Source organism: Cinclus cinclus, chromosome 21 (assembly GCF_963662255.1).
Source record: "Cinclus cinclus chromosome 21, bCinCin1.1, whole genome shotgun sequence".
NCBI classification, from domain to species: domain Eukaryota; kingdom Metazoa; phylum Chordata; class Aves; order Passeriformes; family Cinclidae; genus Cinclus; species Cinclus cinclus.
This window is the reverse complement of record NC_085066.1, coordinates 5,603,207-5,617,166: the sequence shown is the minus strand read 5'-3', so window position 1 is coordinate 5,617,166 and position 13,960 is coordinate 5,603,207. Positions and strand designations below refer to the sequence as shown.

The following is a 13,960-nucleotide window of genomic DNA, read 5'->3' as shown; positions in this document are numbered from 1 at the left end:
TAAGAGGCTCAGATTTAGAAAGCAAACTTGGGGTAAATAACTTCATTACCTGAGGCTGTAATTGGAAGGCTAACCCCCAGTATACAAATGGACCAAACTCATAAAAGTGTGAAAACCTGTGACTCGTTGTCCATTTTCTGGGTGTAGCCCCTGGGTGGGCTTTGTCTGCCCTAAATGTACCTGAAGGCCCTTCAGTAAATATAACCACTTTTTTTTCCCTAAATTTTGCCTGGCCTCTGTTTTTAGGTAGCTCCAAAAAGGCATCAAAACAATACCAAGGAGACTTTAAATAAAGTGTGTCACACCAACATCTTTGTTTCTGTGGCTGTAACAGGACAGGGAACGTGGGAATTTTAGATTTGTGCAGACTCTTTGTTTTTTGGGACTGAGACCATCAAGTGGGCATTACGTCAGACTGGAGGCTCCCTAGCAATGCCTAACACTGGGTAGACAGGAATTCATGGTGCTCAGGGGACACTGATCCCCTTCAGTCACTTCTGTGCCCACTGGGGTGATGTTTGGGTCTCTTTTATTGTTCCAGGAAGCTCTCATCATGGCCAGCATGGACCACCCACACCTGGTGAGACTGCTGGGTGTCTGCTTGAGCCCCACCATTCAGCTGGTCACTCAGCTCATGCCCCATGGCTGCCTCCTGGATTATGTCCATGAACATAAGGATAATATTGGCTCCCAGCTCCTGCTGAACTGGTGTGTCCAAATAGCTAAGGTATGTAGTTCATGTTGGGTTTTTTTAATCATTTCTTATAATTTTCATAACTAACTTTAAAACAGGACTTTTCTTCTTGTTCGTGTTGGGTTTTTTTTCAGTCCTGTTTTTGTTTCCAAGAAGGTTGGGTAGTTCTTGAAATGCACACTGTTTTGGCTGCTTTACAGAATTATAGATGACTTCTCAATATTTGAACCAAAGTGTTTTTTCTTGGCTGTCTTTTCAATTCAATGTTAATGAGTGGTGGGGGTTGTTTTTTGGGGTGAGGGTGAGTGAGGGAAGAAGCCCCCATGTGAAATTTGGGGCTGGACAGAAATCTTGGGGTGATTTTTCTGCCTCTTCTGTTGTTCACTGTTAATATACATATACTGATTTTCAGCCCTTCTGGATCTGCATTGCCAGATATGTCATCAATTGTCTGCCAGGAGAATAAACATGTCCTTCATGTCACTCCTCAGGTGGTGATCCTGCTATGTTTGGGTCACAAACTATCCTTGGCACAGTGTTTTACAGCTGGTTTTAGGTATGTTTAGGTATCCAGCGTTGTACTAAGAGCAAGTACTCAGTACTAAGAAAATTGTTTGCAAAGAACAACAAGATCTTGTAGTGTAGAAGGCCATAACATCCATTTTAATGGTGCTTTTGAACTACTAGGGTTGTTTATGATGGTGTTACTACAAGTGACAATTTGGAGACTGCCTTTTACATTGAGTTATTTGGAAGTTGTTTAAAGTTTTAGATTATTTTGGAGAAAATGCTTGTTATAAATGTGTGCCCACAAAATACTATCTTACATTAAATCTGCAGCCTTAAGTGAATTTCCTACAACATCTATTCCAAAATCTTAATTCAAGTTGTAATGGTAATCTCTTAGCACTGAAGAGAAACCTGGAGATTGAGCAATTGTTTTGCTGGACCTAATATTGTGTAAACATTTGCCTCTTGAACACAAAAAAAAAATATTCTTACAGAAGTAAGAAAAATGTAGAAATTCAGGTAGCCCTGTGTTGTTCTTCAAGAGGAGCAGAAGAACAATCTGACATTGCAGCATTTTGTGGATGTGTTAATATCCTGTGCTGTGGTGGTAAAGCAGTCAGGGTTTCCAGGGAGTGCTGGAACCCACAGGTGGGGATTGCCTGCATGGAGATGTGCAAAGGTTTATTTAGGGCTGATACCACACCAGGGAAGGTGGGAGGGAAAATCCACGTTCCTGTTTGAGTTCTTTCTCTCAACACAGCCTCCTCCCCATCTGTTCTCCACTCTTTGACTGATAGTGGCTGTTATTTTTTGATGCAAATCATTTACACGGTGCCATCCGTGCAGGGGTAACCCTCCATAGTTTTCACTCTGTGTGTGCAAAGGGCCCTTGACTCCTTGGACCAGGGGCTGTGCTGCCTTTGCTGTGGACCTTGTGCTGGAGCAGCCAGCCTGATCCACTGCTTACAGAGCTGACAGATCTCTGGGGAGGGCCTGTGGAAGGCAGGTCGTGGCTTTTCCATGGAGATTCTTACCAAAGTGAAGCAGCTTCTAAACTGATTGCCACTGTAAATGGCTTCAGCTTAATGCAGGGTTTGGATTTAGGGATATCCCCTGGAAAATTGGTGCCTGCTGCTTTTCTTGATCACTCTTGTGATGTGGGAGGGGAAGATGAAGTATCACAGACATGTGAGATCTGAGGTGGTCACCAAGCAGTGCAAAGAAGTGAGATCATACTGATAGTGTCAGGAAGAGAAAAGGAGTTCTTTATAATAAAAGATGGCCTATTATTGAGAGAGCTTAGTGAAGTTTAGCTTGTTTATTGAAACTTAATTCAATTTATCTTCTTCCACATCACAGTAATCACATCAATTTGGGTTAGAGGGTGTACAGGAAAAATTATTTCAGGTATAGTAACAAGAAAATATCATTGAGATCACCAGACAAGGAGTCCCCTTATCCCAAAAAGTGGAATAAAAGTAATGCTCATTTTCCATTAATCTGTCACATTTAACAGTGACTAGGAATCAGTCTGCTGCCTGCAAACAGGAAAGGTACCATTGCCTTGGAATAGACTGATCCCCAGAGGAATGTGCAGAAGGCAGCAACAGGCACAAATCCTCATTCATGGCAGGAAAGGTGTATGTGTGTATCCCACAGTCCTGTATCCCACATTCCTGTATCACATTTCTGTATCCACAAATCCTCATTCACTGCAGGAAAGGTGTATTTGTGTATCCCACATTCCTGTATCCACATTCCTGTATCCACAAATCCTCATTCACTGCAGGAAAGGTGTATGTGTGTATCCCACAGTCCTGTATCCCACATTCCTGTATCACATTCCTGTATCCACAAATCCTCATTCACTGCAGGAAAGGTGTATTTGTGTATCCCACATTCCTGTATCCACATTCCTGTATCCACAAATCCTCATTCACTGCAGGAAAGGTGTATTTGTGTATCCCACAGTCCTGTATCCACATTCCTGTATCCACAAATCCTCATTCACTGCAGGAAAGGTGTATTTGTGTATCCCACAGTCCTGTATCCACATTCCTGTATCCACAAATCCTCATTCACTGCAAGAAAGGTGTATTTGTGTATCCCACATTCCTGTATCCACATTCCTGTATCCACAAATCCTCATTCACTGCAGGAAAGGTGTATGTGTGTATCCCACAGTCCTGTATCCCACATTCCTGTATCACATTCCTGTATCCACAAATCCTCATTCACTGCAAGAAAGGTGTATTTGTGTATCCCACATTCCTGTATCACATTCCTGTATCCACAAATCCTCATTCACTGCAAGAAAGGTGTATTTGTGTATCCCAAAGTCCTGTATCCACTGTGCCCACCTAGCTTGAGAGTCTCTCCATGTGTTGCTTGTCTAGGCTGTGGGGAATGACTGTACCTTTCTGAAAGGTACCAAAAGCATGATTAGAAGAGTAGTAAGTGGCAAAAATCATCAGTGACTTCCCAGTCCTGTTCTCTGCTCCCTGAAGCAGCCCCTGGTATCTTTTGCTAGATGCAATTTTCTACCTTCACCTTCCCTGTTTATATGGAGAGGATTTTCCCCGACAAGAATAGGACTGAAGCCACTGGAAATGCCTCAGATCTGAAGTTCAGGCTGATTTTTAGAAATTGTTTAAAATCAAGTTGCTGCTGCAGCACAGTCCCTCCCTAACTGTGCTTTTCTCCATCTGCCGGTGTGCAGGCACTTATTTATGGATGTCATTGCTTCAGAGTTCATTTGTTCTGCCAGGCTGTTCATTTCCATATGTCTCTACTTCTGTACAGCTAGATGCTAAACTAGTTAGCCACTGGGCCTGGTTGCCAAGCCACATATGGCTCTGGAGATAACTTCTGAAGGCTGAAGACAGGGCAGTTATAAAGTATTATCTACTGCCAATTGGAAAAGGCTTGGGTGCTTTTTCCCTTTGCTTATACAGATTGTGCCTGAATTTATTCTGATGTTACATCATTGTAGGGTAATTGTGTTCTCCTTCCAGAAGCTTTAGCTTCTTATTTTATGGATGAAAGCTGTAAAAATAGAGTAGCCCCCAAGCATTCTGCATTAAACATGGCTGTTGGAGAGCTGTGTCTAAGGGGGCTCTTCCCTTCTGCTTTGCAGATACACAAGGCTTCTCCTGGTGTCTCACTTCAGTGGGGACTGTCTTGCTTGGAAATGAATGTTTGACCTTTTAGCTCTGAGAACAGCACAGCAATTTTATGTGGAGTTTGCTGTCCAGTAAAAGCAGTGAACTGTGCTCAGGTATTAAGATACTTTGTAGTGGGACCAAGTGTGTCCACCTTGCTGATCTCAGGGTGTGGAAGGAGGGAATAATCATGAACACCCATAGTGCTGGCTGCTTGAGAAGTGGATTGAAACTCAAATTCTGTATGGATGGCACAAGCCTGGTAGGTGAATCACATCCTTCTCAGCCAGGGTATGACAGGTAGGTGAAAGTCAGGAAGATTCCACAAACAAACAGAAAAAAAGTGACATTTCAATATGTTTGATACCGTTTCTCTCAGCAAGGGCTGCCCCAGCACACCCACACACAGAGCTTGGAGATGTGAGGGAGGTGACATTCTTGTGGAAATGCCTTCAGGAAGGCAAAGCACATCTGGAGAGTTTTAGTCAGGTAAGGTTGGTTACCCTCTGCCACTGGGTGAGGTTATCTAGGGACCTGTATTTGAGGCTGTATCCTGTCTTTGTTACTCTAGTGGAAAATGAGCTGGAGGTCTGTTGGAATTATGTCAGTGGGCCTTTGTGCTGTGCTAAACTCTCATGGGCTTACAGAAATGCAGTTTTGCTTCTGTAACATGGCACACAACACATGCTAACTTCAACATAGACCTGGGCAGTGCCATCTCCTCTTTTATTGTTTTTTCTTTGTTTTTATTTTTTTCCTGTTACAATTGTTTTCTTTCTGCTGCTGTTGATTTGCATTACATCTCCACTCATTTTGCTGAGCAGTGTCCAAGGGGAAAAGAACTTTTCCTGCCCCAAAGAAGTCAAGGCAGAGGAAGAGTCCAGAAGCAAACTTCCTAACATGAGGCAGCTTGCCTGTGATCACCTAGCCTGTGGTCAGCTCTCCTGGGTCTTAGCTGGGGCCCCATCCTGTTTGCCCTGTATCCCCCAGGGGCTGCCAGACCTGTGCTTTGTGTTCTGAACTCCAGTCATTCCTTTGTAAGCCCTCAGAATACTAAGGAGGTAAAGCAGAAGCAGTTGGTTACAATGGAATGTCGTGGAAGGAAAGTCAAGTACTTCAGAGGATTACTTTTTATACTTTTTCAATATAAAAGAATTCTCAAATGACCTTAGCTAAAGCCTTGCACAGCATCAGTTATCCAGGTATGCAGGAAAACAATGTTTGAAAACACTCTAGGCAGGAAAAAGAGAGAGGAACTTGGGGATCAGTTTTTAATGAAGCAGATGCACGTCCTCAAGTCTGCAGAGTGCTGTTGCAGCACACTTGGAGTCACTGCTGGCTCTAAGGATTCCCTGCCAGAGCTGCAGCTGCAAGCCTCCAGGAGCCACCAAGCCAAAGGTTCTTGCAAAGCCTCCTTGGTGCTTCTTTCTGCTGCCCCACTGCCTGTCCTGTGTAGTCCCAGGGCTCTGTGCCCTCCTGCAGTTCTCTTGGCCAAGGAGGGCTTGTCCTGAAGGGGCTTCTCTCCATGCCAGGCTTTTTTTTTGGAAGGTGTATTTGTTACTGCACTTCTCAGCTGGGTGTAAACTCACAGGATATGTGAAGTTCAAAGGATTGATGTCGATTTTTGCAGCTGAGAATCCAGAAGCTTAGGATCCAGAAACATCCTAAGTGTGAGGTTGCACTGTGAGTTGAGGAGTCTTTCAAGGCTTGATGGATTAGGAGCCACTTGTTAGAGACAGCTTTTGTTACTCTGCTCCAGATGGGATGAGAGAGAAGCTATGAGAAACGAGAGGAGTCAGGGGTGGTAACTGGACACTTTGGGAAGAGGTGGAGGACAGTGGCTGTGGTTCAAGGTCTTTCTTTTTCATTAAAGAAGTCTATCCTGCAGCTCAGTGGCTATTCCATGCTGGAGTGAGCAAAGGAGCTTAATGGCAGTCATCTATCAGCTGTCCACATTTTAAGCTTCAAGATGTCTCTGTTCCCAGAGCTCCTTGCCATGACAAGGCTAACTGTACAACCATAATGCCCTTCCAGCCCCTCCTGAGCTGCTGACACCGGCCAGGGCCGGGGCCAAGGGCTGTGGTAATTATCACTGCAAGCAGGTCCATATAACTGGAGTTTGTTAATGGGGCTGCTCCATGAGGAAGTGCAGTGTGCAGAAGAGGAGCATCTAAACCAAGGGCTATGAAATTAAAACCATATTAAAACAAGGCTTTAATTTTGAAGAGGAGCAAAATCAAAATACATAGGGGAGAGTTGTCATTTTCCTCTCTTGAATCCCTCTGCAATTTCCTTTTTCTATTCCTATTCCTCATGACTATTTTTCTCACTTAGTTGGGAAGCTTGGATATTCACAGATGGAAAGGAAGGATCCTTTTCTGGTGTTGTTGGAGAGCTCTCACTCTGAGAAAACATTATGCCATCAAATCTCACAGGGGCATTACCAATCCTTGCCCATACCCAGGGATTTTTTGGTACAAACTTGAGGAGCCCTTGCAGCAAACTGCAAGTGGATCTTGTGGAGTTCATCCCAGCTTTTAATTTCTAAGTGGTGAAAGGGTTCAGATTTCTTTCTTGCTGTGATGAACTGGGCTGTCTGGGGCTTATGTGAGATCATGAGGATGGCTTTGGATCCTCTGAGATACTATTTTTTTTCCCATGCAAAGCATGTTTTTCTGTGTCACTATGTACCTATTTCTAGAGAATTCCATACAGTTTTCTCCTCCTTTGTTCACCAGTCATTTCTTCTGGAATACTGAACTGGTTTAGTAACTTTTCTACCAAACCCAGCAGTCCAGAGAGTTTTCCTATGGAAAGGATTAAAATGAAGACAAGCACGAGAAAATTCATCAGCTTAAATGCTGACCAAGTTCTTCTCATTTCCCTTTCCCTTTTCATCTCAGATGGACTGTCCACTCACTAAATTCCCTTTTCATCTCAGATGGACTGTCCACTCACTAAATTCCCTTTTCATTTCAGATGGACTGTCCACTCACTAAATTCCCTTTTCATTTCAGATGGACTGTCCACTCACTAAATTCCCTTTTCATTTCAGATGGACTGTCCACTCACTAAATTCCCTTTTCATTTCAGATGGACTGTCCACTCACTAAATTCCCTTTTCATTTCAGATGGACTGTCCACTCACTAAATTCCCTTTTCATCTCAGATGGACTGTCCACTCACTAAATTCCCTTTTCATTTCAGATGGACTGTCCACTCACTAAATTCCCTTTTCATCTCAGATGGACTGTCCACTCACTAAATTCCCTTTTCATTTCAGATGGACTGTCCACTCACTAAATTCCCAGGTTTTATTTTGCTGTAATTTTCTTTTACTTTCTTTCAATCCATCTTTCCCCTACTTTCCCAGTGCTTTGTGCCAGCACCTGTTTCTTGCTCTTTCTCCAGTGTCACCATTTCTCCTTCACTCATTCCCTGCCTGCTTAGCTCCCTTTCAGTGGTGCCTGCTCCATGCTCTGAAGGAGCACAGGATCATTGTGTCTGCCACCTATCAGAGTCCTTATGCTGTCCTGTCTCACTCCAGGGTTTAGAAAAGACTCAGTTCCTTCATTTCTCTCATAATTGTAGATAATGAAGCACTGGGTTTTGAAGGTTTTATAGTGGGGGATGGGTTTATAGCAGGTTATAATCCCAATTTCTCCAGTCTTAATCTGATTTATAGATTATCTAGGTTCCCTCTTCCCTTCTCAGTAAAAATCCAGTGTACCCAAAAGCATTGTTGATGATTGTTAGGGAAAGAAAAACAAAGCAGAATTCCAGTCATTTACAAATTACAGCAGCCCTTGTGGAGGCACAGAAGAGAGTGTTTTATTGCACGGAGACAGACAATTTATTGTTTTGTTAAATGAAAGGGGCACTTAGCCCTGACATTTATTGGGTTTCTGATATTAGAGACCTGACAGCCCCAGGCTACAGAAGCTCTGGAGGCTTTGCCTTGATACCCCAGTGTGCTCATCAAGCATTTGGGATCATGGGACACATTTTCCCTAGCAGTCCCCAACAGACTGGCTTAGGAAAGCATTATTGAAAACCACTCTTAAATCAAATTCAAGATATTACAGGAGCCCCTACGAGGGTCTGTCAGGATTTCCATTATAAGCACATATTTTTCAGGTTTATAACTCAACCATAAAATTCTGCAGGACTGTGACTTGGCATAAAATGTCTCAGCCCAAAGCTTTTATTATTATTCCAGAAATATATGTATTTGACTATTTTTTAAGTTGTGGAACTTCAGAAACAAAAGCTGGGTTATTTTCTCTATATACCCATAAATTAAAATGCATTTTTCTCTAGTGAGTACCTTTCTCTCAACACTGTATTTTATGACAAAACTTATGCTGCTTTGATAACTACACAAAAAATAAGGGCCAAGGAATACACACACACATATGTACACAATATATATATAAAATATATATTGTGCGTGTTTATTAATATCATTATTATTAATTAGATGCATAGTTATTATATACTATATGTATTATTATACATATACATAAGTATATGTATACATAGTATACAAATACATATACAATAGGTATTATTGTATAATAATATGTATTATTTTATATATATATATATATATATATATAGTCCATAGGCCAGAATAAAATCCTCACTGCTCATGTTTTTATTTGCTATCTGCATTAGCAGAGGGGATCATATTCCAAATTCCTGCAACACATTAATAGCTTCTGATTGGAGGGGAAATAAAACTGGGTTATGTGTCCCATGGAAAATACTAAGCCTTAAAAAATGTGTTAGCCTGAACTGAAACAGTTCTGAGCAGTTCAGAGTTTTCCAAATGAAGATCTTTTTTTGAGACCTTTGAAATTCTTTGGATTTGTATGACCTTTTTTTAAAAAAATTAATGCTTAAAGTTTTTCTGAAAGAAAAAAAATACAGCTATCTTTCAGAAGCATTTTTGAGCCTTTTTTTCCAAAATGGTATTGTGTCAGGTTGTTTCATATGAACAAACCAGGTCAATTTTAGAGAAGGCAACCTTATTTTCCACAGTTCAGAGTTCATTTCCTAGCCTTTGAACAACTTTTTCTTTCCACAAGGCATAAATATTATTTCTATACACAAAACAAATAGAGAACTTGGTGTTTCTGATCCGGAGGTGATTCTTTCTCCAATGACTTTGTTTTTGGTTTTTTTGATTCTTTTTTTTTTCCCCCCACATTTTTGGACTTAAATGCAAACTTCATAGTCTCACATAGAGGTAAGTATAAGTCTAAAATACACCAGACACAACACTTTTGATGTAGAACAAGGTTTGTAGTCATCACTGTGTAAAGCTCTGACTTTGTCTCCTCTAGATAACAGTGAAAAGCATTCACTTATGCCCAAAAAAAAAAAAAAAAAAAGGAAGTGAGATTGTAAAAGGTGCAGTGGTTTGGGGGCACGTGAGGTTCATCACAAGAGAGTTTGGGTGTACTAAGTCGAGCTAAATGCAGTTTTGTATTCCAAGTGTTAGCCATAAATTTAGCATGGTTAAATACCCAAGGGGAAAAGAAGTGTGTAAGGTAAAAAACAGCAGTGGCATGAGAATGAACGAGTCTTAACTGGCTATGAGTAAATTCAGAGTGGAGATTAGAAGGTTATTAGCCACTGTAAGTGGTAAGGTGCTCAAACCCAGTGAAAATAATGCGAGTTAATTAATGACTTTTAAGATGGAGCTTACTAAATTTGTGAGGCAAGTGTGCACTGAATGGCACATTTGTTTTCAGCGTGATGACACAGTTGCTTTTAGTTCCCTGTTTTAAAGCTGAGTAGTGAGAGGACAAGAATAGACAGTGAAAGAATGTGTACCCACACTTTGCTCACAGACAGCCCAGGTCTGGAATTTGGAGCTTCAGGAGACAGAGATCAAGCTGTGGTATGCACTTTGGATTGTTTCTTGTTTTTCTGTTTCTTACTTTCTCACCTTACTCCTTCTTAATTCAAATTAAATCAGATTCCCATTCCGTTAGCTGAACTGAATAATGCATCACTCAGTTTTCACTGAAATCAGCCAGGCTATTCATGCAATGATGATGCTCTTCTTGTGAGTAAACACATCAGAATCAATCTTGTGTGTTCAACAGGCTTCACCCTAAGAAAGAAAATGAAGCTTTCACTTCATCTCTCTTTTCCCCTTGCCTTTGCCTAGGCCTTGCTATCATTAATTCATAAGTATGTGTACAGTAGGTGGAAAAAACACATAATGGAATTATTTAATGAAGGCTTTATTACATTTAAACGTAAGGGTTCTAGTTTGTGTTGGAGACAAATGACTCACAACAATCTGCAAAACTGGCAACTCAGAGAAAAGATAAAATAACTGTTTCTGATTTTGGCTACATTTAAAAACACTTCATTATAATTCGGGGCTCGCCCACCTGGACAATATTTTAGTGAAGATAGAATTTATTCTATGTTTTCCTGGTCTTTCCCTATCTATCTTGCCTTCCAACTCTCATTGTTTCTGGTGAGATATTCAGACCTACACATCTTTTTGGATTACCAGTATTCACAGGATAATGTCTCATTTTGTCTGTCACCATTGTTGCATCCCTCCCATTAGTTATGAATTCTTTTCTACTCTGCTTCATACAAGTACAGCTTGTTACCACCTTCTCTGTAATCTTTCCAATTTTGCTCTTACTTGACTTTCTTTCCCATGCACTGTTCTGTCTTTCTGAGACTAAAATCTTAATAATGGTGTTATGCTCTATACAGTTCTGTGTATCTTGAAATATGAGACTAAGACTAATAATAAGCCTTTTTACATCTCATTTTAAAACCATGAATGTCAGAAAGAAAGGAAGTTTAATCATAGAAATAATAGGAAAACTTTGTTTTGACAGCTCTATACTGAGGCTGTGTTGTTGGCTTTTTTGCTTTGTTTCCCAGCTGGGATAAGCATAGATTTAATTGGGGGAATTTTATTTTTTTTTTTCATAGAACATTGTGAAGGTACTTGGGTTTGGTTTAGAACTGTGCTTCCTCAAGGACCATGGCAGAGCTATGTGGTGGTCAGCCAGGAACTGCATGAAACACACTTATTTTAGGATTAATTTGCAGAAAATTATAATAAATAATTGATCTGTAAAGTGAGCAGGCTTTTGGCCCTTTCTCTGTGCAGTCTAACATGATGTGCATTTTCTGTGTTCTGCAATTTCTGTGTTCTCTGTCTCCTCCACATGAGTTAGGAAGGTTTCCTCGATGGGGCAGAACCATGTCTAACGTTTTGGGTGTTTTTTAGTAAATTGTGGTTTAGCCCAATTCAATTTGCCTGGTGATTTGTGCTTTTGTAAAAATCTCAAGGGTTGTTTGCATATTGTTTGACCTTCCTTGGAGCAGATTTCAGCTTGACTGCCAGTCTTCACCTTGGCTGTTGCATGAATGGGATTTTGAAAAATTGATGAAAAACATATGAGGAAACTCCTTTTGCCTGACAGAGCTGGCCACTGATCAGAACTTTAACATTTGAATAGAGAACAAGATTTTACTTTCCAAAAAGAAGCTGCAAAAATGCACTTGGCATATTCCACCTAGAAGTAAATTCAAGCAAGTTATTTTAAAATACATCCATAATTTTTACTTTACTTCCTGACAGGTGTACTATGGAATGTCAGGTGGATCATATGATAACGTATCTATTTCTGACAGAATACATGGTAAAATAAGATTTTAAAGCTTTTAAAGATACTCCTTCTTAGTGCCTGTTTCATTGCAACACGCACCAGGAGATGCCTTCCAAAAAGCAATAAGCTGTGTCAGTTTTCTTTAAGTAGTAGATGCTCTTAATGCTTGGTAATATTATAAAATTTTACACAAAAGAAACTGATGCTACCACTGTGTATTTTATTATGATATGATGTCACATTATGATTACAGGATGATTGGAGGATGTGACGTGTCATAACAATGTAAAATAATGTACAGTTCCTTGAGGAAAGGGAGAGAAATTTTAAGAGAAAAGATAAAAGCTCTTCTTTCAGTGCATGCATATGCATGTTTTTGTATTAGCAGCAAACTATTAGGGCTCTTGGTGTTTTGCCCAGCAAACAAAAGACAGAAATTACACACAGCATAATTGAATTTATTTTCATGGTGAAGTCCAGTATTGTGTTGCTTCCTGTGCTGAGTGTGTCTAAACTGGGAATCCACAAAGTGAGGAGTAGAAAAGCAGAAGCATCTCGGGGAATATTGCAGGAGTGCCCAGGGTCTGTCTCCTGCTCATGCAGTGCAGGAATTGTGCTAAAGCAGGTGGGCAGTGGCTTGTAGCTGAAGAGTGAAGCTTGTGAAGTCACCTGGCACTTGGAGTGGAGGTAACCTGGGAGGGTTTTTCATTTCACAGTCGGTTTGTGTGCAAGACCTGACAGGAGCTGCCTTCTGCTTCCACACTGCACCCTTGGACTGATGGCCTTTCTCTCCAGCTGGGCTGCACACAGGAAGAAGAGGCACAGTTTTTAATCTTGAGTTTCTGCTCCGCAACAAATTAAGGTGAAGGAAAGATCACTTACATTTTAAAGCAGTCGACAGCAAAATGCCACTGATTCCTAAGCTCAAACCTGCCTTACCCTAAGCAGTGGCACCTGCACCCAGTGTTAGTTCAGAAGGCAGTGATTCAAATGGGACTGTCTTTATGGTAAAAGACAAGATACAGGGTTAGAAAGGGCTGGATTTTACTCATGGCTGTTTAATAGAATTTTGATTTTTTTTAATGAAGTTTGGACACATGAATTGAACTCTTTTCAGCAAATGGGCTTGCACCCTTAATGCAGTAGAGCATTTGGAGGATCTGGTGAAAGGCACTATGCACATACCAAGTGTTACTGCTCAGCTGCTGCTAATTGAATTTCATGAGCTCATGTACTCCACACCTGTCACAGGTTTCTTTATTTACCTCAGCCTGAAGTGCAGGAGTCAAATTCCAATTTCCACACACAGCATTCACCTTGGTTTCCTGAGAGTGTGAAAACTGGCATATCTTGATAAATTCAGCTGTCTGGTACAGCTTTTTTGGCTTGCACCAACAGGGTGGTTATGTGAGCTCCCTTTTAGGTAAACTTTTTTAGATGGTGGTTTATGTTAACCAGTTCTGCTCTGCACTCCCAGGGGCTGTAGCAAGCACGTGCAAGATTTTATTGAATCAGAGCTGGCAAGTCTGAGATGTGACAATGCCTGTCTCAATACATGTGGAATGTGCATAAAAGTCAGAATGGAATCTTTGTGTTGAATATGCCACATAGCTGTTTTTCTCCAATTACATGGGCATACTTTTATTTCTACCTCAACCGTTCAAAAAAAAAAAATCAATTGTCTTTCTGTTCTCACCAGGAGGAACATAACTTAGCAAAGTCAAAAGTGTTTGAGCCAGTTAAAATAGTCACAAATACCATGAGTATTTGTGATTAGGATGAATGATTAGGAACACAGGTATGTATCTGTGGACTTGCACTATGCAATTTAAATTTTTGTTTTTCCCAATTCGGTTGACAAGAGACATCACATCATTTATGGCCCATAGTTGCCTTATGAAGCAAACATTTATCAGAAATGCATAGCAGAGACTTAC

General features: G+C 40.8%; 1 protein-coding gene across 2 annotated transcripts in view; it reads left to right on the top strand.

Moving 5' to 3' along the window:
* The window catches only part of ERBB4 (erb-b2 receptor tyrosine kinase 4), a 552,024-nt gene that overhangs the window by 470,395 nt on the left and 67,669 nt on the right, over positions 1-13,960 (top strand). For both annotated transcript variants that reach the window (XM_062506761.1, XM_062506760.1), the window contains exon 20: positions 542-727. In XM_062506761.1, coding sequence (XP_062362745.1) covers positions 542-727 — 186 coding nt within the window. The remainder of the gene's footprint in view (positions 1-541; positions 728-13,960) is intronic.